Genomic DNA, 23,849 nt, shown 5'->3' with positions numbered 1-23,849 from the left:
CTCCACCCTTGTCTTAGTGTGAAGAATAAAATAGACAAGTTGCTGATGCATAGTAAAATAGAATATCTATAACTCCAAAATACTAAAGAAAATCTATAAAGAACAAAAATAAAAGTATTAAGGTAATCTTCAGGCCTTTCTTGAAAGCCATTCTTTGGTCTGCTGCCCCATTCTTGTGCTTTCATGATTTTTGATTGTTATATGGCCATTCTTTCCAACACCTCTCTCGAACAAAGTACGCCTCCCCTTAATCGAGGCTCGACTCCTTTGAAGTTTTAGTCATTTTTTACTACCTTCGAGGAGGCTTGACTCCTTTTTTTTTTTTTTTCTCTCATGACTTTGAGTTGGGCTTCCCAAAAAGAGCTCATGTGAATGAATGAAGAGTGTATTCTTAGATTATAAACCCATGAACCCCATGAACATTCCCTCCTTTTTTTTTGTCTCATGACTTTGCTTTGGGCTTCCCAAAAGTCTTCATGTCAATGGAGGGTGTATTCTTATATTATAAACTCATGGTCCTTCCCCTACATTAATGGGAAACTTTCATCCAACACTACTCTCCACAATGTATGATATTGTCCAATTTGGGTATAAGCTCTCATGGCTTTGTTTTGTGCTTTCCAAAATACCTCATGCTAATGGAGAGTGTATTTAGATTATAAACACATGACCATTCCCTAAATTAACCAACGTGTGGGACACTTTCATCCAACATGCACAACAAATACTACCGATCCCTCTTGGTCATTCTTGTGTACACAGAATTCCACTCCCACTTCCATTCCTCTTAATTAATTAATGTCTTTTATTACGATTTTATCTTTTATTCTTCTTTATTTTTTTTAAGTCAGGTACACGCTACAAAGTCTTGAAAATGGAGGGAGAAACAGGGCCTCTTCTTTATTTTTTTTAAGTCAGGTACACGCTACAAAGTCTTGAAAATGGAGGGAGAAAAATATTCTATTAAAAAGCTTTTTTTTTTTTTTTTACTTTATATTTAGGTGGAAAATTTTGACGTGGAAAATTTTGCCGGGAGAGATCATGGAGTACTTACTCGAGTTAGCAATGAAGGAGGTATCAAGGAGGTTGCAGTAAGTATCAAAAGTTAATATTTTATAGTATATTATAATATTATAATTCTAATTTTTTTTTTTTTTTTTTTTTTTTTTTTTTTTTTTTTTTTTTTTAATTTAGGAAGGGAGATGAAGATTTATTCTAGTGTTCACTCCAACAACTAATTGATTCCGTTAAACCACAGCACCCAATTATACAAGATGCTTGAGGATGTTACACTTGTAGTTTCAGCAACTAATGGGGAATAGTGAGTGAAACTAATTATCCATATATAGGTAGAAGGGGAGAACCGAAAGTAAAATATTTTAATTTGTGTATTTTTTTTTATTATATCGTAGGACATGCCTAAAATGAAAATTAATTGGTTAAAAAAGATATACCACGATAGTCATGACATGAATTCAATGATTTGACACCATCCTATTGTAGGTGCTGTAAAAATTACTGATGAATTTAGAAATTCTGAAAAGGTAAGTATCACGAATGAAAATTTTAAATTACGAATATTTTTTTTATAAAAAATTGTGTAATTGTTAAAGTAATTTATTCACTAGTTTGTAAGGGTAACTAACTTACCCTCTTTAAATATTGTAGAAGGTGTATTACGGCCGGGCCCGGCCCCGAAGATGTCAATATATTATCAAACACTTCTCAACATGACGTATTAGTGGTTGGATTTGGAGAGGAGGTAAATGGAGAAAAATATTGATTAATAAAAAATTAATGGAGAGAAGTTTGGAAAGACTATTGCAAAAATTAGTCAAAATATTGTCTAAACGAAGGCCCAAGTATTGAGAGATTGTCTTATCCTATTATTGAAAGTCAAAATGAGTGATAAGATAATTTCTGTAAGCCCAAGTATTGAGAGATTGTCTTATCCTATTATTGAAGGTCAAAATGAGTGATAAGATAAGTTCTGTAAACTTAGATGTATATGTAATCTCATGTGTATATATATTCTTTACTTGTACGAGGATCATAACATTTAGTTTGAGTTTATTTTCTTATAGTAAATGAGGCAAAATGTATCAGTATCACTTGAACCACACTTATATTCTATCTTTTAACATTTTTTACTATCTTTTCTATTCTCTCTAACTTGACAATACAATAAATATATCATTTAATAGCATTTTTAATCAAAATATGATATCTTTCTTCTCCTCTCCCTTTACTATCGTCTCTTTTTCATCTTTCTCTTCTCCCTTCTCAAATAAGAAAAGACGACTTGAGAGGATTGTAGACGGTATTGGAGAAGAAATTACTCGGAAGAGAAGCGACAAGAATTAGAGATGAGCGGCTACCGAGAGTATACTATATAGTAACATCCACCAAATTTTACTGAAAAAAAATAAATAAAGAAAATAAATTTATAATTAAACTATGCACCTATCTCCACGGTATAAACAAAAATTATATATCTAAATAAATATTAAAATAATAAACTTTCATATACATGTAAATACTTCTTCAACTTTGTTTAAGTTGGATTAGGTACCAACCAAAAAAATATGTCAAGTTTTTCTAGAATGAATTTTGTTTTTTGTTTTCAAGAAAAGGGAGAATTAAGACATTTTTTTTATTATTAACCTAATCTTCTAGATCCCTCCTTCACGCCCATCACATCCCTCCCTTCTAACTGCCATTCTTGCAGAGCCTTCTACTACTGCCATTATTGTTGCAGTTCTTGCCATTCGTGAATCCTAATCTGTCTGATCCTCCTTCTACGGCGGTAATCTTCCCGATCCCGATTTTTGCCATTCTTGCCATTTTTGAAGTAATCTTCAGTGCCATTTTATTATCAGGTAATCTCTGTTAATCTCCTGTATCCCTCAGGTAATCTACAGGATCCCTCTTCTACGGCCGGTAATCTGCCGGATCCCTCTACTAATGCCATTCTTGTCATTATTATCAGGTAATCTTCAGATAATCTACTGTATCCCTCTTCTACGGCCGGTAATCTTCCGGATCCCTCTACTAATGCCATTAAGATGGATCCTTCTTCTTCTACACCATTAGTGACATGCATAATAATCCGTCCGGCTATTCTTCCTATTCTTGTGAACGCAGTTGGTTATCTTGTAATCTTGTAATCTTCTATCTTATACTATTCCTCCTTTTATTCAATTTTCTTGTTCAATTCCTTACCCAATTTATTTACAATCAAATTTTGAATATTCTTCAATCCAATTCGTTGATTAATCTTCAAATGGCACATCTTCCTTGATTCTCTTTGTTCAGAGTTCCAATTTAATTTCAATCAAAAGCAATTGGAATCCATCCCCTCATTTGTTGATTGGTTTTCGGCGTTTCTGTTAGATTTCATTTTAACTCTTTCCTTACATCTATAACTATCAGGTTTTGAATATTCTTCCATCCAATTCGTTGGTTGATCTTCAAATGGCACCTCTCCACTCTGCTCATGCATGCCAACAACCAATCGATCCCGATGAATTGACCGATGAAGAGATGAGCCGATACTCTCAAGCCATACTCCACTCGGATGTATTGTTTCCATTCTCATTCCTATTTTCCCTTCACTTTTATTCCCATTTCAATGAATTTTAATATTATACTTTGTACACAGGGTTTTGATGTACCCAGTTTTAGGGAGAACTCTGAATTTGGTCTCATCCAACTTCTATGTGAGGAATATCTATCTAGACCACATCTTCGAGACTGTGGAGAGAAAGCTATAAATGAGTACAACATAAAAAATGTAGGTAAACTTCACCTTCTCTTCTCTGTCTATATTTCCTTTTATCAATACATTTTATCAATAACCTTTCCAACCCCTCAAACCTTCTTATTTCTAGGGTACAAACTTTGAGTTCGTGAAAATTGTGAAAGCTAACCATCAAGCTTCCGTGGGTATCTTGTATTATATCACTTTTGATGTCAAACAAATTGGAACAGAGTTTTCAACAACAACTTTTGAAGCCAAGGTGTTAGATACTATTGATGATAGTAAAGAGGTACATTTATGTAGACCAAGACGCTCTAGTTGAGTATCTTTTTATCTTTTTACTACATACTATATCATGTTTTTTTTTTCTAATAAGAATAAATGAAATAAATACCGCCGGAAATCCCGGGGATTCTGAGAGGCAAATATTTCCTTATAAAAAACGTTTCCAATTTCCTTGGAACTGTCTTGGCGCACAACTCTTTCAAGAATCAATCATTTTGTAAGAGGGGATGTTGGTAGGCATATATTACCTTATAGGAAATTGGTAGGGCGGTGAGAATTGTATGGAGAAGGACTAAGAACAACCGAGTTGTTATTGGGGAGGCTGGTGTTGGAAAAACTGCAGTGATTGAAGGATTGGCACAAAGAATTGTAAGAGGGGATGTTCCAAGTAATCTTATTGATGTGATGAGGCTCATAGCTTTGGATATGGGTGTGCTTTAGTTGCGGGTGCTAAGTACAGGGGAGAGTTTGAAGAGAGATCGAAGGCTGTATTGAAGGAAGTTGAAGATGTAGAGGGGGGGAAGGTCATACTGTTTATCGATGAGATTCATCTTGTTCTTGGTGCTGGAAGAACAGAGGAGTCAATGGATGTCGCTAACCTTTTCAAGCCTATGCTGGCTAGAGGGCAGCTACGCTGTATTGAGTATTGGGGCAACTCGAACAAAGTTTACAACATAACTTAGTGTCTACCATTCTATTTTCGAGTTTTTTTATTTTTTTTTTTAATAATTATCTTAAAAATAAAAAGTACTTATCCCTAATACATTATATTAATAACTAAAATCTTAAACTTTCGGAAATATAAATCGTCATACATCACTAATTATCGGTTACGAAAGTATTCTTAAATTTCATAATAATCTTAAAATAAAAAAAAAAAAAAAATAGAATATTAGTTTCAGTTTGTTTGATCAACTTGTTGGCTTTACGATGGAGAGGACCTCTATATACTTCTACTTGTATGTAAAGGTAACTTTTCTGGTTCGGATCACGTTGGAGTTACTCATGTCTAAGACCACCAACATCATCTCTAGAATCTTTCCTAAGATCAAAACTATAACAATCCTAAATTTTCTACTTAACCTAAAGTCGTACATATATTATGAACATTTAATGCGGAATTAACTCTATTTATTTTTTATAATAACATCAATCTTAAACTTGCATATTTTATTTTGTGTTTTTGAATAAAACTAATACAAAGGAATATGATTAAAAACAATACAAAATGACATGGCTACTAAATGGAAATACAAGCGACCTATACTCTAACATATAGTCTACTAAAATTAAATGTGAATCTATCCTAAGCATCTGTCACAGTCTCGGGAATTGCGATGTCACTGTTAGCCTTACAGGGGCGCCTTGACTTTACCTAAAAAAGATAATAGCACGTGGCTTGAGTATTTTAAAAATATTTAGTAAGGGACCCCTGTCGAGGTTATAATGCAAGGACATGAAAATGCATGCATGAGACCTATCATAACAGTCTGTCCTTGCCTTTTCCGGAAAAATATAATAGCACGTGGCTTAAGTATTTTAAAAATACTTAGTAAGGGACCCCTATCAAGGTCATAATGCAAGGACATGAAAATGCATGCATGAGACCTATCATAATAGTCTGTTTTACTACAATGGCTATCCTAATGGGCAACTTGGATGGGTAATTAATTTCCTACACACGGCCCATACGTGCGAGTATGAACCCACCAATTGGTTTGCACACTTCTTGAGCCCCTTTCTGGTCGGGCGAGCATACTCTGGGAGTTGTTGATGTCGGACACCCATTAGGAGTAGCGACCGCCACGATAGCACTATGTCACACATAATGATCATTCCCCTGCCTAGTAGTTAGTGTACGCGTCTGTACAATCGTGAATAAATATGGGTGTAGCACTGTAACGACCCTAAATTTTACCTATTTAATCTAAGGTCATTACTATACTTTAAATGCTGAATTTACGTTAAATGACTCTTATCATCAATAAGACATACATTTGCCTTTTATTACCTCATGAATAACAAATATAAGGGAAAGAAAAGAAAAAGAACAATGGTGGAAGGGGATTATAGTTCAACTTATACTAACATATACTAATAATGCTGTAACAATCTACGAAAGAAAAAGAAAAAAGAAAAAAAAGAAAAAAAAAAAAAAAAACTCAGTCGCCGGAAAACTCGCGAGTTTTTCGGCGACCGTCGAGTTTCGCAGACCCCACGCGAAACGACGGCCACACCACGCTCAGCCTTCAGCCCACGACTCCCAGCCCCTACTAGAATACCTGCAAAAGGAGAAAAGAAAGAAAATACGAGAGAGAGTCCACCTCGCAACAAATTACCTAATCAAATAAGCTAGGATTCAACAGGGTCTCATATTCAATATTTCAAGTCTTTCAAACCACTGCTTAGAGCCTTAGTATTTGGGAGACTCCACCTCCAAAGATCCCCATCCTCCATGTATTCATAAAGCCTCCTCATGCGCTCAAATCCATTCAGCCTTCTGTGATGGAAAGAACCAATGTCAAAGTTCCCACAAACATCTTGCATTGGCAAATGCTTGAAATAGTCAAAAGCTATTGTAGCTCCACTTCTCTGAATATCTATAACTTCAGTCGCATTTTGACCAAATGACCACTCATCGCTGAACTGATAGAGATCATTCTAAGTAATCATAATATCATCAAGAAAGAGAACCCTCTGTGGAACTGGCACAGACACAATTTGTTCCATAGATATCCATACACCTGAAAGTTCAGAACACTCGCAATTACAGCTATCGACAAAAATATCACATTTGCATCAGCTCCTTTCCTCCAAATGGCAAAATTAACCACGTTGGATAGTCTATCGCTAAAAGTTCTTTAACATAGGAATAACATTATACGTAAAACAACAACCATAAAGAATGGGCACGGACGATCAAAAGCACCTGTTAGCTGTCGAATATAGGTCCTGAACAAATCCATAAGGAGCCACCAAGTCCAAAAGGTAAACGCCGGCGGTATGATGCAGGGGAAGCTGCTCCCAAAGAGAAACGTTTCAATACTGAAATTTAGTGCACAGTTTAAGCAAGGAGGTTGAAGGGATAATGCAGGGAGAAGGTGATCTGAGAGGAATAATGCAGGAGAGAAGTGTTGTGCCCCGAAAGCGGAACAAATGAACGAAATTACACAAACAGATACCAAGATATTTACGTGGTTCGGAGAGAAGAAGTTCCCCTGCATACACGGGTAGCAACCAATCACTAATAAACCCAAGTGTTACAAGTGAATACCTCGCTATCACACTACAAAAACTCTCACCAATATGTCACTCAACAAATACGATGTGACACCCAAAACTCTCCCAAATCTCGATATCACTTGTTAGGAATGGATATCCGGAGGGAGAACTCTCTCATTATATAGCATTACAGAATCAAGTCTTCGATATGACGGACACTAAATCTAATTCAAATAACCAAATCAAATCTAATCCAAATAACCTAACTAAATCAAATCAAAACGTATGACAATTTACAACAATCTCCACCTTGTCATAATCTCCAAATCAAATCAAAACTTATGACAATTTACAACCATCTCCACCTTGTCATAAGATCTCCAAGTTGATAACTGAGTTGGTTGCCACCTCAAGCCTAAATACGTATGTTGGGAACTCCATTGATCATAGAGAAAGCATATGCTATCGTATCATCAAACCTTACAGGTTTTCGAATTACCCTTCGTGGTCTATTCTTGGCGATAGACTCAGGTTCCTCCGCTCTTTCATTTACAAAGCTTTGCTCCTCAAGGCTTTGTTCCTCCTGTTCTAAGACATCAGAGTTATTATCTACCTAATCAATAGGTTCTTCAGTAGGAGCAACTATATCAGGAGAGAACACCACCTTCTCCACCTGTTTTAATGCCTCGTCCTTATTTTTGTTGGGTTTTAGGTCCTAAAGCTCATAGTTTGTAAACAAAAACATATTCTATTTTCAATAAAGTTATTATCGTTGTTTATTCAGTAAAGATTGTTATTGAATAAATGAATTTTACGATCATTAACCTAAATCCAATAAACTAAGAACACTCTGGCTATAGTATGATTACTCGAACTATATGTAGAGACATAAGAGTGGATCAAGTTTAAGGATATAGTCAAAATGATCTATAGTATAAGAATAAGGCTAAGTATCTTATTCTGGGGACACTATGGATGCGGCCCACTTTTGTATATGATATAAACAATGTGATCACTAAATTGTACATGTGGAGACATGTGAGTAGGGGCGTCCTATGCAATAAGTATTGCATAAGATCGGACCATGAAGAAAACTACTCTCACTTTATAATGTCGTTTACTGTTGAGACTGATTTTCTTTTCATTCGATGACCTAAGTAACTCGATTTTAATCCTGAGCTAACCATGAACTCCTGTTTATTCGGAATTATCCTTAGATTTGCATGGGTGAGAGTGGCTCGAGTTCGCCGACTCAATAGGCCTCCCATTTTAGGGGTAAGACTGTGTGAATGGCTGGGGACGTGGGGTGCAAGATGGAATTCACTCCTACCCACTTTTAGGGATATAAGAGAGGTAGTTCCCTTAAGCCCTCACTCGAGATCTTGAACAAGGGGCCCCACCCTCTCATTGGCCTGAGAGGGATTCGGTTTACTGGTTGGACCACAAACCAATTGTTCATGAGAGGATCAGTGAGACATAAGGAACAAGAAGTAACTTCAGGGGTAAAACGGTAAATTGACCCAGCTCTAGTTACGAACAACCTGTGAAGGATCGACTTACTAATCATGGTTATATCAAATGGACAGAAATATATCTATAGTGAGGGGAGTGCAACTACTAAGCTATAGTGGAGTGTCCTAGTAGTTAACGAATGTTGGTTAACAAGGTTAATGAGTTTAACCGGTTAATCTTGGATCGTTGGAGCCCATGATCTATAGGTCCATTAGGTCCCTCTACAAGCTCATATCAGACTAAACCATAGAACAGTGTGACGAGTGAGTTCAAAGTGTTCGAATTCAAATTAGGGAATATGCGTTACATATATACGATATATTTAACCGCATTTTTGTTTTATTTACGAATTAAACAAAAAGAGAGAGTCTAAGATATTTAAATAAGATTTAAATATCTTAATCAAATATGTGTCGGAATTGATTGGGATTGGCATTTGAATTAATATTAAATATTAATTAAATAGTTTAATTAATCCTTTAATATTACTTTAATTTGAAATTAATTATTTAAATTAATTGTTGAATTAAAATGAAAGAAAGTCAAAATGTTGACTTCATTTAATGGAAAAATCCATGTTAGTGGAATTTTGAGGTGTCAAAATTTGGTTTAACCAAACTTGCATGCTTGCCAAATAAACCCTACAAATTTTAGTGGAATTTTGAGTGTCAAAATTTGGTGAACTCAAACTTGCATGCTTGGCACATAATCCCAAACCTTTGAGTGGAATTTTGAGTGTCAAAATTTGGTGATCTCAAATTTGAATGAACATGCAAACATAGCCCTATAAATAGAGTGATCATGATACATGGAAGGTCTTCCGTGGTGAAAAACCTTGAGAAAAACCTCTCACAAACACTCTTCATATATACAAAATCCCTCCCAACTTTATTCACTCACCGGATTCCACAATCTCGTTCTAAGGCCGGAGGATAGTGGAGAAGACACTAGTGGTGGTTCGAAACCGGTTCGTGAGGAAAAATGAATTTGAACTACAAAAAGTTAGTATTCAAACTCATTAAAGTTTTAATACTTATGAACATGCTAGTTATTTACTATAATTGATGTTCTATAAGTGCCTAAGATCCAAATTGCTTCCGCATGTATTATAAAATACACCATCAATTTTCAATTTTCTGCAAAAACATTCCAGACTCATCGAATGTCACATCTCGACTATTAACAATCGTACTTGTTTCTAGACACCATAACCTATAGCCCTTCACGCCTTCGCTAAAGCCCATAAACTTGGCCCTTTTTGCTCTAGGATCCAGATTTGAGTCTGTCACATGATAATAAGCAGAACACCAAAACACATGCAATTTATCATAATCACTAACAGGAGTACCTGACCATACCTCAAGCGGAGTTTTCCCACCATTTCCAGAAACAGGTAAACGATTCACCAAGTGAACTGCATAACTGAGAGCCTCAGCCCAAAAAGTCTTACTCAATCCTGCTTGGGACAATATGCTTCGAACCTTCTCTATTAATGTCTGATTCATTCTCTCAGCAACTCCATTTTGTTGTGGCTTACCAGGAACAGTGAAGTGTCGAACGATCCCTTCATCTCGGCATACTTTAAGAAATGGATCATAAGTATATTCTCCACCGTTGTCTGATCTCAGCTTTTTGATTTTCTTGTCCGTCTGATTCTCTACCATTTTCTTCCACTCTAGGAAGATTTGGAGAACCTCGTTTGTGTGCCTCATGGGATACATCCAAACCCTTCTCAAGTAGTCATCAATAAAGGTGACAAATCACCTCTTTCCTCCCAATGAGACATTCTTTGTGGGCCCATACATCAGTATGAACATAATCCAAAATGCCCTTTAGTACAGCTGTACCCAACTTCACATCTTTTTTGTTTATAAAAATTGAAGAACTTGCATAGAGGACAGTTAATTTGTTGTATTATAATATTATAATCCAAACTATTTTTTTTTTTTTCAATTAGATTGGGTAAGCTACTGTTGTAATTTGGGTTTGAATCATTATATAACATACAATTTAGAAATCAAAATAAAGATTTGTTTCAGTCATTAGAACAACAATTAATTGATTACATTAAGTTTACACGTGAACAAAATTCTCAAGATGTTACTTTTCCAATATCAACAATCAAAATAAAGATTTGTTTCAGTCAGCACCAATTAATTGATTACATTAAGTTTACACGTGAACAAAATTCTCGAGATGTTACTTTTTCAATATCAACAAAACTTTTAAATGAATTAGAAAGGAAAACTGATTATATATATATATATATATATATATATATATATATATATAGCTAGAATGCAATCAAATGAATAACGAAAAGGGATAGTAGGCGAACTCATTATTGGGCGGAAGAAAATGCAAAACGTTTTAGTTTGTTTGTGTGTGATTTTCATGCTATTTATTAATTTATTATATTTTGTAAGAAAGACATTTAATTTATTACTGTAGATGAAAATTAATTTTAAAAGATAGACAATATAGATACTTTGAATTCAATACTTCTAATACCATAATTGCTAAATATTCTATTTTATAATTTAAACAAAAATTTTCAAATAATTGCTAATTTTTTTTTAACTGTTTTTTTTAGCCGGGTTGAATTGTTATATAACATAAAATTTAGAAATCCAAAATGAAAATTTGTTTCACTCATCACAACAACAACAATTAATTGATTGCGTTAAGTTTAAGTAAACAAGATTTTCGAAAATGTTTTAATGTTGTTTAGATGTGTTTAGGGCCAGTTCTATCCCGATAGAAGTCTATTGACATTTTTACGACCATTCTTGCATGTTAACGTAGAACTTATCAGATAATCTTCCGAATTGCTATTTTTGTCATTCTTCTTGTTAACGCAAAACTTGATTATTAGGTAATCTTCTGAATCCCTCCTTCTACGACTCTTCTACGACACTGTCATTCTTGTGAACGCACAACTTCTGTCGGGTAATCTTCTCGATCCCTCCTCATACGACCATTCTTGTATACATAGAACAGTTTCAATTCCACTTTCACTCGTTCTGTTAATTAATTAATATCGTATAAGACAATCTAAGATTTTACCGATCTTAAAATTTATTAGATTTTTATATTTTATTCTGTTTATATTTTTTTTTTTTCTTTTCGTTCTTTTAGTTGATTATAAAGTTTGGAAGTCTTGAAAATTAAGTCCAATGGGCAGACAAACAAGTATTAAATTTTTAATAAAGAGCATTCATTTTTTTTTTCTGTATCTTTTAAATTGGAGAAATTGTATTAAATATTTTATAAAAACTTTTTTTTTTCTTGAAACACGGTTAAATCTCCCATAAAAACCTTTCATTTTTTTCTAATTAATAAAAATATCATTTAGAATACAGTTTGACGAGGGATCATGGAGTACTTACTCCTGTTCGACATCAAAGAGGTTGTAGAGTTAATATTTTTTAATATAATATAATATTATAATCGTAATTTATGGAGTACTCCGACTTCGAAGAGCTTGGAAGCATAAAGGGTTAATATTTTGTTACTGTATTATAATATTATAATCCTATTATTTTTATTTAGGTTGTTGGTGGGTCATAGTTGCAGGAGTCATTGAATTTTTATTATAACATAAGATTTAGGAACGAGGATGAAGGCTTATTTCAAGTTCACCCAACAACTAGTTGATTGGGTTAAACTAGACAAGATGTTATAGCACCAAACGATTCGATTATAAATAATGGGAGAATAGTATGTGAAGCTCATTATTCATAGTAGAAGCTAGAACCGAAAGAAATAACAAAGGTAAAATATTTTAGTTTATGTGTTTTTTTTATTACATTTTTTATTTTATTTATTAAAATAATATTTAATTTATAATGGTAGGACAGGTCAAAAATAAAAATCAATTCTTTTAGACAAAGATGACTTGAATTTAGTGATTGAATCTCATAGAAGGAGAGATACAAACCAATTTATAAATTCTGAAAATTATCACGAGATGAAAATTTTAAATTAGGAATACTTTCTATTATATTAAACTAATTTATTTAATTGTCTTGTAATCTTAAATAACTTTTAGGTCGTTTAAATGTGGTACAAAATGTATTAGGGCCTGTATCAGGGCCCTTCTCTTTCTCTTGAGTGTTAGTGGTTGGATTTGGAGAGGAGGATTAACTGATAAAAATATTGGATAATAAAAAACTCACGTGGAGAAGGCTAACTCCAAACATTGTCAATACAAGAAACAAAAGAGTAAGAAGCATGGGATAGAGAGATTATCTTTCCATGAAGTAAGTTCGTGATTATTTTTTTCTTCCAAATATATGCTTGATTGTCAATTTTTTTTATTTTTTTTTATTTTTTTTTATTTTTTTTTTATCTCATAAACTTTGTAAATGGTTTACACAGTTTTACTAGAGGATGTTTCACTTCACAACAACTAATTGATTGATTGCGTTAAGTTTAAGTAAACAAGATTTTCTGAACCAAAGAAGATGGGCCGGGGAGAGTGCAAATTTTTTTTTTTTTTTTTTTTTTGTTATTTGTTAATTTATTATATGTTGTAAAATGATATTTAATTTATCAAGTAATCTTTCGGATCTCTTCTTCTACCACTATTCTTGTCATTCTTCTTGTTAACGCAAAACTTGATTATTAGGTAATCTTCTGGATCCTTCCTTCTACGACTCTTCTACGACTGTCATTCTTGTGAACGCACAACTTCTATCGGGTAATCTTCCCGATCCCTCTTTATACGACCATTCTTGTATACATAGAACAATTTCAGTTCCACTTTCACTCGTTCAGTTAATTAATTAATATTGTACAAGACATTTTACCAATTTTACAATTTATTAGATTTTTATATTCTATTCTATCTGTATTTATTATAGATATTACAATTTATTGGATTTTTATCTTTTATTATGCCATATGTTTATTTGTTTTTATTTTCACTTTTTTAGTCGGTTATAAAATTTGGAAGTCTTAAAAATGAAGTCTAATGATATACCAACACAAAAGTATTAAATTTGTAATAAAAACATTCTTTTTTTTCTTTTTTTTCTAAATTGGAGAAATCTTATTAAATCTTTTATAAAAACTTTTTTTTTTCTAAATTAATAAAAATATCATTTATGTTTATATTTAGAATACATTTTGACGGGAGAGATCATGGAGTACTTACTCCTGTTCGACATCAAAGAGGTTGTAGAGTTAATATTTTTTAATATAATATAATATTATAATCCTAATTTATGAAGTACTCCTACGTTCAAAAGCTTGTAAGTATAAAGGTTAATATTTTGTTACTGTATTATAATCTATTTAGGTTGTTGGTGGGCCATAGTTGTAGGAGGGATTGAATTTTTATACAACTAAGTATTTAGGAATGATATTTAATTTATGATTGTAGGACATGCCATTTTTTTTAAAAGATTTTTTATTTTTTATTTTTTAAGAAAAATAGAGAATTAAGAAATTTTTTCTATACATAATTTTTGGTTGATTAATATAAAAATATCCTTTTTAAAATAAATTAAACCATATTAAATTAATTTTGAAATTTTGAATTCTTCTATCCAATTTATGTAAATGTAAATAAATTTATTATTTCTATTAAGGTATGTAATTTATGTTCAATCTGTATTCAATTTCTTTTTCTAAATAATGAAATCTTTTAATAAAATATAATAGATTAAGAATTAGGAATTAATTTAAATTAAGAAATTATTGACCGATAATTCTAAATCATAACTAAATTAAATAAAACCAATCAAGAAAGAAAATATAATAAAATGAAAAAAAAATAGTAGATATTCAAATGAAAGGTTTATAAATAAATTTTAGTGTTAAGAGTTTAGTTTGTGTCCTAATTTGTCATACGAATGCCATTGTAATGGCTCGAAAGATCCTCCTTGTGCGGCTGTAATCTTCGACTCTTTCCCTTCTTCGATTTTCTTTTGATTCTCAGGTTAATTTTGATTCATTATTTCATTGGATTTTTGTATTAGATTTTGAACTCGATTCAATCAGTTCGTTAATCTTCAAATGTCACCTCCTGTTCAAGCAAACCAACCAATTGATCCCTATGACTCAGATGACGACTTGACTCCTGAAGAGAACCGATACAATCAAGCCGTACTCGCTTACGACGTACTATTCTTTTCAATTCTCTTCCCTAATTTTCCTTTACTTATATTCCCCTAATATTATTTTGTAATATAGATCATATGCCCCACATGGTTTTGATGTACCTTCCTTTTGGGACAATTTTGAAATTGGTTTCATTGTACCTGTATGGGAGAAATTTCTATCCCGAACCATATTTTCGAGACTGCGCGCAGAAAGCTATTAGTGAGTACAACATCAAAAATGTATGTATGTTTTACTTCACATTTTCTTCTCTATACGTATTCTTTTTTCCATCAATAACCTTTCTAACCCCTTATTAAACCTTATCCCAGTACAAACTATGAGTTTGTGAAAGTTGTGAAGGCTACCGAACATGGAAACGAGGGATAATATAATATTTTCTATTACTATTAATCCTATTAATTATTAATATCGAATATAGAAGTAATTCATAATCATCTGGTTAGGATTGATCTAAACCAACTCATTATGTATACAATTCAACATGACAACTATTAAACAACTTATTAGAAACACAAGACAGCCAATCAGAAATATCACCAAATCGCCCGCCCTTCGAGGATGCCCTCAGCGTCGAGGAACATGTACTAGGGTGTATGTGCGACTTGTTCAGACCATGGACCGGGACAAAAGAAAGTACAAAAAAATTTCCGTATCAGTGATAAATACCCGTGAATAGAATAGAATGAATGGAAAAACTCCGTTCACTACCTAAAAATAAATAAAAAAGATTTATGGTATCCTTGTATCAAATTTATGGTTTCTATTGGTGCAAATTCAATCCTCTCAATTTGCAATTTTAGAATCGGGTTCACGGTCTCTTGTATTACATCACTTTGTCAAATAAATTGGAACAGGGTTTCCAACAATAACTTTCGAAGCTAAGGTGCTAGGGAGGACCTTGTATTATTCCATTTTTAGTTGTATTTCAAGGTAACTTTTCTTGTCTGACAATCTATGTAGACATGGTTGTTAGTAGCCAATTCATTCCTAGGACGACATCAAAGTCACTCATGTCCATGACCACCAACATCACTTTTAGGGTCCTTCCCAAGATTACAATTATAACGATCCTCAATTTTATATTTAACTTAAAGTCACGGTACACATATCATGAACATTTAATGCAGAATTAACTCTATTTATTCTTTATAATAACATCGATCTTAAACTTGCATACTTTATATAATGTTTTTTTTTTTTTTTTTTTTTTTTTTTTCTTCAGAAAACTAATACAAAGAAATAAGATTAAAAACAATATAAAATGAAATGTCCTATACTAACCTATCTGCTACTAAATGGAAATGCAAGCAACCTATACTCTAACTTATAGTCTACAAAAATTAAACGGGAATCTATCCTAAGCACATGACTTGAGTATTTTAAAAATACTTAGTAAGCGACCCCTATCGGATGTAAGAACATAAAAATGCATGCATGAGACCTATCATAACAGTCTGTTTTACTACAGTGACTATCCTAATGGGCAATTTGGATGTGTAATTAATTTACTACACACGGTCCATACGTGCGAGTATGGACCCACCAGTCGGTTCACACACTTCTTGAGCCCCTTTCTGGTCGGGCGAGCATACTCTGGGAGTTGTTGATGCCGGGCACCCATTGGGAGTAGCGACCGTCACGGCTGCACTATGTCAAACATAATAATCGTTCCTCTGTCTAGTAGTTAGTGTATGCTTCTGTACTATCATGAACGAATAGGGGGAGCACATGGAAAAAAAAGGTCAAAGTCAATAGACAAAAATGTCAGCTAGCAATTACAATTACAGATATCGACAAAAATATGCGAGTACAGATATTAACAAAAATATCAAGTGTTTGTGCACAGTTTAAGTAACCTAATGAAGGAAAGATGCATAAAAAATTGCTACCGATTGTAAACGGTATTGGGGAAGAAATTACTTGAAAGCGCAGGCGCGGAGAAGTAGAGATGAGCGGCCACCACCCACGAGAGGCGTTTTGTGCTTGTGTGCTCTGTAAAATCCCAAACCGAGAGGCGTTTTGGGAAGATTGTGTGGGTTTGAGTTCGCAGAGTTTGGAGATTACCGTGAGGAACTTCAAATCATAGGAACAGAGAAGTATCGTGTAGGTGTTGTATTGACGTGGGGCGACAAATCGCAATGGATTCCGACGTGAGGGCGTTTGGTTTCGTTGGTAAACATAAAAGGGAGTTCGCGATTAGTGCTTTTCGTAGTTTCTCGGGTAAGGAAGATAAAGTGACTAATTTCGGGTCGGGTTTCTTTGTATACCTGCGAAGAACACGCACAACCAACCCAACAGCCCTCTGTTTTGGCCACTGTTCTATCCCACATTCTAGAAGAAGATCGCGGGCCGTGTTTACGTTTCGGCCCAAGACTAGTGGATACAGAATTCGCGCCGAGAAGACCTTCAATTGTATCTTTAGCTTGTCAGGTCACACGTCCTTCGCTTTGTTGGCTCGACTTCTCGGCTTCATCGGCTCAGCTCCGTCAAATCTCGCGGCTTGGCTTGGCAGCTTGTCGGCCTGGTATACTTATAATATTAATAAAAGGAAGAACACCTTGCTAAGGCCACCCAAGGTTTGTATCTTTAAATGTTTGTATAAATTCAACATATTTTTTTTAAGAACAAAGAGAGAAGAAAAAGGAAACATTTTAAAATTAAAAAATCTATTTATAATAATTTAACTCATTATTTCTCTAAAATAAATTTTAGTTTGAGGTAAGTTTGCCTACTCAGATCTTGATTACCAGGTAATTTTGTTTGATTATTACTGTTCAATTTATTTGGCTATTTTAGCATCAAAAGCAAAGGGTGGGAAGAGAATTTGTTTGGGTGGGGAGAGAATTTGTTTGGCTATTCTACAATCAAAAGCAAAGGGTGGGAAGAGAATTTGTTTGGCTATTTTACAATCAAAAGCAAAGGGTGAGAAGAGATCGTGGGTGGATGAATGAATTTGTTAATTGGAGTTCTGTGTTTTTGTTTGTATATGATCTGTGTTGGATGATGAAAGTCGGCTAATTTAGGGAATGATCATGGGAATATTCTCTCCATTAGCGTGAAGTGTGATGAGAGCTTATACTCAAAATGGATAATATCATACGGTTATGGAGAGTCATGTTCATCTAACGATTTGCTGGTTGCATTTAGCATTTAGGCTTTCTCCTTTGCTTTATTTGATTATCTCCATATTTCAACAAGATGTTCAAATATTCATTACATTATTTCTACTCTCATGTTTCAAGCTTTATTAACTTAAGCATAAAATATATAAAAATTAGAAGAAAAATGGAACAAACGAAATTAATTAAATAAATATTTTTATCTAACTCTTCAATTATAAAATTATACAAGTTTCTCTCCTCTTCAAATTTTTAGTTAATTATACAATTATACAAGTTTCTAAGTTTTTAGTTTTTTCTTCACTGAAAAAGAAATCAAGTAACATAAACTGATTTGAAATAAATAAATTATTATAAATTTAATTCTAGTTCACTATATAATTATTTAGATGGTTCATATGTGTGTTTAAGATTCCAAACCCAAATTTTCTCTTTGTTTCTTATATCAAGAAACATCGACGCACACAGAACAAGAAGAAGTGAGAAGTGTCTATAAGAACAGAACGAGAAGAAGTGAGAAGTGTCTAAAGAACAGAACGAGAAGTGAGAAGTGTCTATAAGAACATGTACTAAAATAAGTGTAACAACACGCTCAAGCTCAACTAGAGCGTTTTAGTCTGCATAAATATACCTCTATAATATAACCAATCCCGAGTAAAACCTTAGCTTCGAAAGTTGTGATTGGAAACTCTGTTCCAATTTGTTTGGCATCAAAAGTGATGTAATACAAGATACCCGTGACAGCTTCTTGATTAGCCTTCAAGATTTTTACTAACTCAAAGTTTGTACTCTAGCCAGGTTTGATGTGATGATAAGGGAGGTTAGAATAAGCAGATTCAAGAGGACTAACAAACTTAAGGATTAGAAGGTAGAGTAAAAATATACATACATTCAAGAGGATTAGAAAGCTTATAAAGGTAGAGTAAAAATAAACATACAGCTTATGAAGTGAAGGTAGAGTAAAAATATACATACAACTTATGAAGGGAAGATAGAGTAAAAATATACCTACAGCTTATGAACGGAATATAGTGTAAAAATATACATACAGCTTATGAGGGGAAGATAGAGTAAAAATATACATACAGTTTATGAGGGGAAGCATATGAGGGGAAGATAGAGTAAAAATATACATACAGCTTAGAAAGGGAAGATATAGTAAAAATATACATAGAGCTCAGGGGAAGCTTATGAGAGGAAGATAGAGTAAAAATATACATACAGCTTATGAAGGGAAACACACAGCTTATGAGGAGAAGATAGAGTAAAAATATACACACAACTTATGAGGGGAAGATAGAGTAAAAATATACATACAGCTTATGAGGGGAAGATAGAGTAAAAATATAAGATAGAGTAAAAATATACATACAGCTTATGAGGGGAAGATAGAGTAAAAATATACCTACAGCTTATGAGGAATATACATACCGCTTATGATGGGAAGATAGAGTAAAAATATACCTACAGCTTATGAGGGGAAGATAGAGTAAAAATATACATACAGCTTATGAGGGGAAGATAGAGTAAAAATATACATACAGCTTATGAAGGGAAGATAGAGTAAAAATAGATAGAGTAAAAATATACATACAGCTTATGAGGGGAAGATAGAGTAAAAATATACATACAGCTTATGAAGGGAAGATAGAGTAAAAATAGATAGAGTAAAAATATACATACAGCTTATGAAGGGAAGATAGAGTAAAAATATACCTAAAATAGATAGAGTAAAAATATACATACGGCTTATGAAGGGAAGATAGAGTAAAAATATACCTACAACTTATTAAGGGAAGATAGAGTAAAAATATACATATAGTTTATTAAGGGAAGATAGAGTAAAAATATACATACAGGAAAGATTTGGAAAGAAAAAATTAATTAGAATACACAAAAAAAAATCAAAAGACCGTAGAGAGGCAGAATATTGTTAACAAAATCAAAAGAAAAGACAAAAATATATATATATATAGGAGGCCAAATACGATAAATACGGTTAACAAAATCAAAAGAAAAGACAAATATATCTATATATATATATATATATAAACAAAATAAAAAAAGTAAGAGAGAAAAAGTAGAAATGCAGGTAAAAGAAAAATAAATAAATAAAGAGAGCCCGAAAGTAAAGGAGAAAATACATATAGCAGTAAAGAAGTAAGAGAGAAAAATAGAAATGGAGGGAAAAGAAAAAAAATAAATAAATAAAGAGAAAAGAAATACATATAGCAGTAAAGAAGTAAGAGAGAAAAATAGAAATGGAGGGAAAAGAAAAAAATAAATAAATAAAGAGAGAAAAAATAGGGAGGAAGAGAAAAATAAAAATAAAAGAGAAGAGTTGGGAGCAAGAATCTATGGTAATTGATCTGATTAAGTAAGAATCGATTAAACAATATGTCTTGAACAAAAATGGAGAGAAAAAGCAGAGTACAGAAAAAAATATCGAAAGACAAGAGAGGAATCACTCGAAATAAAAAATAGAAAATGAAATCTTAATATAAATAGAATATATATATAATATGTGTATATATATTTAGATGTATGTTATAACGTTCCAAGACTTAATCCATGCAAAGTCTTGAATGCTGACATGAAATTTAGCACATGAACAATTGTAAGAGTCAGAGAATTGAACGAGAAATTGATGTCATGGATTCTTATAGGTTGGCTTGGATACAAAGGGGAAAAATCGAACTTTCATTAGAGATAAATTGGTGACAACCGTATAAACTAAGTGGTCTTACTATAGGACTGACTAAAAATTGTATGAGTTATGATGATGTATGAACTATGTCGTACGATGCGGCTTATGAGTTATGATGATGTATGAACTATGTCGTACGATGCGGCTTATGAGTTATGATGATGTGTGGGTTACGATACTTGATGATGTGCGCAGTATATATATATATTTTGATGAATGACGTACTTGATATGTTTGATGCACTTTGTGGCAATATGATGAGTATGATGATTGCGTGACGTTTATCTTAATATGATGATGTTTTCCATATTGAGCATGCTATATGATGATGAGTGCTATATTGCATCATGTCGTTAGATCGACATAGGACACAACCCTAAGAGCGTGAAAATGATATTAATATAAATATCCACGAGTATGTGTTACCTAAAGTAACAAATAGATGAGGCTAGAGGGTTGTGTCAGAAGAGACATTACGATGATTTAGAGGGACCTCATACATATTGTATGTTCATAAGCATAGGGCGCACCGTATGATGAGCGCGAATGCACACAGATGAGGGTGTTCATGAGGCGCATGACACTATGGGGTTCCGCTGACCTCCGGACGTCACTACAGATTAGCTTAACCAGATGGTCCAGGGGGTGTGTGAGCGCCCTGGGGATTCACACTCGCACGTGTGAGTCGTGTGTAGGGAAGTACTACACATCCAATTTATCCGAGACTGGATGACACCCCTAAGATGATTAGAGATAGGTCCCTAAAATCATGATTGCATGTGTTTGCATTTGCATGGCCCCTATAGTGGGGCCACTTACTGAATATTCTTTGAAATACTCAGGCCGTGTGCCACCTCATTTTTTCAGATAAAGGCAAGGCACACTTGTACGGAGGACGACGGCATCGCGAGCAGAGACTGTGGCACGTGCATAAGGTAGATTCATATTTAAATTTCTAGTGTTAAGTTAGAATAGGTTGTTTTGCATTTCATTGTTTTAAATTATTTTATATTTGTTTTTGTTTTCTTTTCAGTATTTCACATTTAAACACGTAAGACCATGGCTGTGTTTTCAAGAGAATAAGTTGTTTTAAAAGTTTTTTTTTTTGAAGTTTACGTTATAAATTATGTTCATGTAAGAGTTATATTTCCGCATTATAGATGAGCATGAGACGTTAGTAGCGACTCTGAGTATGTGGAAATGTAGGGTCGTTACACAATCATGCCATAATCATTCTAGAACATCATAAACGTCATAAGTACTACATATCACATCAGACTAAACAACATACCTTCACGTTCACAAGATTACGTACTTAAGCACAGCAGTCTAGTATACAATTTAATGACACGTGCGAATCCACGGGCCCTGCCAACATACAACAAATAACGCGTAACCTACAACGGGCGAGCCACTTACTTGGTAGGCCTTAGCCGAAATACTCCCTAAAATATAAACGTAAACTCCTAGCTCCTCGTAAACGTCCTACGTTTCCGTTGGTGGTTGGTTCCTATTGGATCATTCGACACCTTCGTTAGTATTTCACAAACATAATTAATTTCCAACTTGAATTTGTGAAATACGACCTTAAAATGATCTATTTTACCTCAAAAGGGGTCGAAACTAAGTCCGGGAGGGTCGGAATGGTGACAAACGAGTCGGAAACAGGTTTTCCGAGCCGAATAAGCCGTCGCCGAGCCGATTAAGCCGCCGGAGCCGAGGGGTGTCACGCTGCAGACATGCCACGTGGCACAACCAGAGGGGGACGCGTGTGCAGCGGTCTCAGGTCGAGGCGCGGGTTGTCGGGTCGCACGCGGGTTTTCGGTTGCAATCGCGGGTCTGGGTTGACCGCGATTGATGGGCCGGCCTGGACTGAAGGAAAACGTGTAGGTGGGCTGGGCTGTAAGCGTCGGGTGTTGGACTGGGCTTGCAGGTCTCGGGTCAGTTGGGTTTTTGCTCTCGGGTCGTGGCTGATGGGTTAGGCGGTAACTGGGCTTTCTGGTCGGGTGTTGGACTGGGCTTGCGGTGGTTGGACTCGGTTCGGGTCGCGGGAGTCCGGACCTCGGGTCGGACTTCGTCTTCTTCACCCGGTTGCACGCGTTTTTCCGGCGACCTCTCTCTCACCTCGGTAACGTCGTTTCGACGTCCTTTTCCCCTCCTTTTTTCTCCGTTTCTGAGTCTCCTTCTCCCCCTAATTCCGTTTTCGGTATTTCGTTTGGTTCGTAAAGGCCTCACACTACAGGATCTAAGAGGGTTCGGAAATCCGACGTTCTGTCTCCTTTGTCCGACCGTGTACAACGTGTAGGACTCGTCTAAATCTAGCCCTGATGTGTTTAAAAATATGAATTAATAGTTAATTATTTTTAAATAAATGAATAAGATATTATCCATAAACACACCAACTCTGATTACCCTTTTGATTCTCTGCCTCCATGGGCCGTTGATTAACTTTTTTTCATTCGTTTTCTTGATTCTTTGAAATGAAATGTTTGACCGACATGCTTTTTTGTTTCGTTTTCTTCTTCTGAATGTTTTCTCACTTGGGTTTTTCTAGAGGGATGGGATGGTGAGAAGTGGTCTTTGAATCTTGGCTTGTGTTGTGGTTTGTTTGTGGGATTTTTTTATTGCGGCTCTACTCACTGCGTGAATTTGTTGTAATCTTGTGGGGGGTTGCTTTCAAATGTATGGATGGAATATTTTAAAAAATACTCATTAATCTTGGATAAGATACCACACTTACAATTATGGGTGAGACCTATTATATAAATTTATATTCCTTTAGTGTGTATTTACTATTCTACCCACGAGGCACATGTGCGAATATGGACTCACCAGTAGGTTCACACAGTTCTTGGAGCCCCTTTCTTGTCAAGCGAGCATTATCTGGGAGCTGTTGATACCGGACACCCATTAGAAATAGCGACCGTCACAACATTATAATAAATATAATGATCGTTTTTGTCTTCATTAGAATATTGAATCAAGGGTTCTTACATATTTTACGTGAATGTAAACAAATTATTTTTAATTAAAAATGGCAGCTTGCTGGTTAGTTTTCACCATTTTACTCAAAATTTGTATCCTAAATTTTACTCAAAGTTTGTATCCTAGTCAT

General features: G+C 34.2%; 1 protein-coding gene and 1 pseudogene across 1 annotated transcript; one reads left to right on the top strand and one right to left on the bottom strand.

Annotated features, from left to right (window-relative positions):
- Positions 1-23,645, bottom strand: part of LOC111787719 (uncharacterized) — an 86,552-nt pseudogene extending 62,907 nt beyond the window's left edge.
- Positions 1,312-4,186, top strand: LOC147793713 (uncharacterized). Its single transcript, XM_087121003.1, has 7 exons — positions 1,312-1,321; positions 1,504-1,544; positions 2,729-2,879; positions 2,990-3,030; positions 3,433-3,579; positions 3,662-3,793; positions 3,891-4,186. Exons 1-7 carry the CDS (start codon positions 1,312-1,314, stop codon positions 4,080-4,082), a joined length of 714 nt encoding a protein of 237 aa, XP_086977129.1. The 3' UTR covers positions 4,083-4,186.
- Positions 23,646-23,849: the final 204 nt, after the last annotated feature.

This window comes from Cucurbita pepo, chromosome 2, assembly GCF_057944985.1.
Source record: "Cucurbita pepo subsp. pepo isolate OVF chromosome 2, ASM5794498v1, whole genome shotgun sequence".
Lineage (NCBI taxonomy): Eukaryota > Viridiplantae > Streptophyta > Magnoliopsida > Cucurbitales > Cucurbitaceae > Cucurbita > Cucurbita pepo.
The sequence above is the reverse complement of the archived record's forward strand: the minus strand, read 5'-3'. Positions and strand labels throughout refer to the sequence as shown.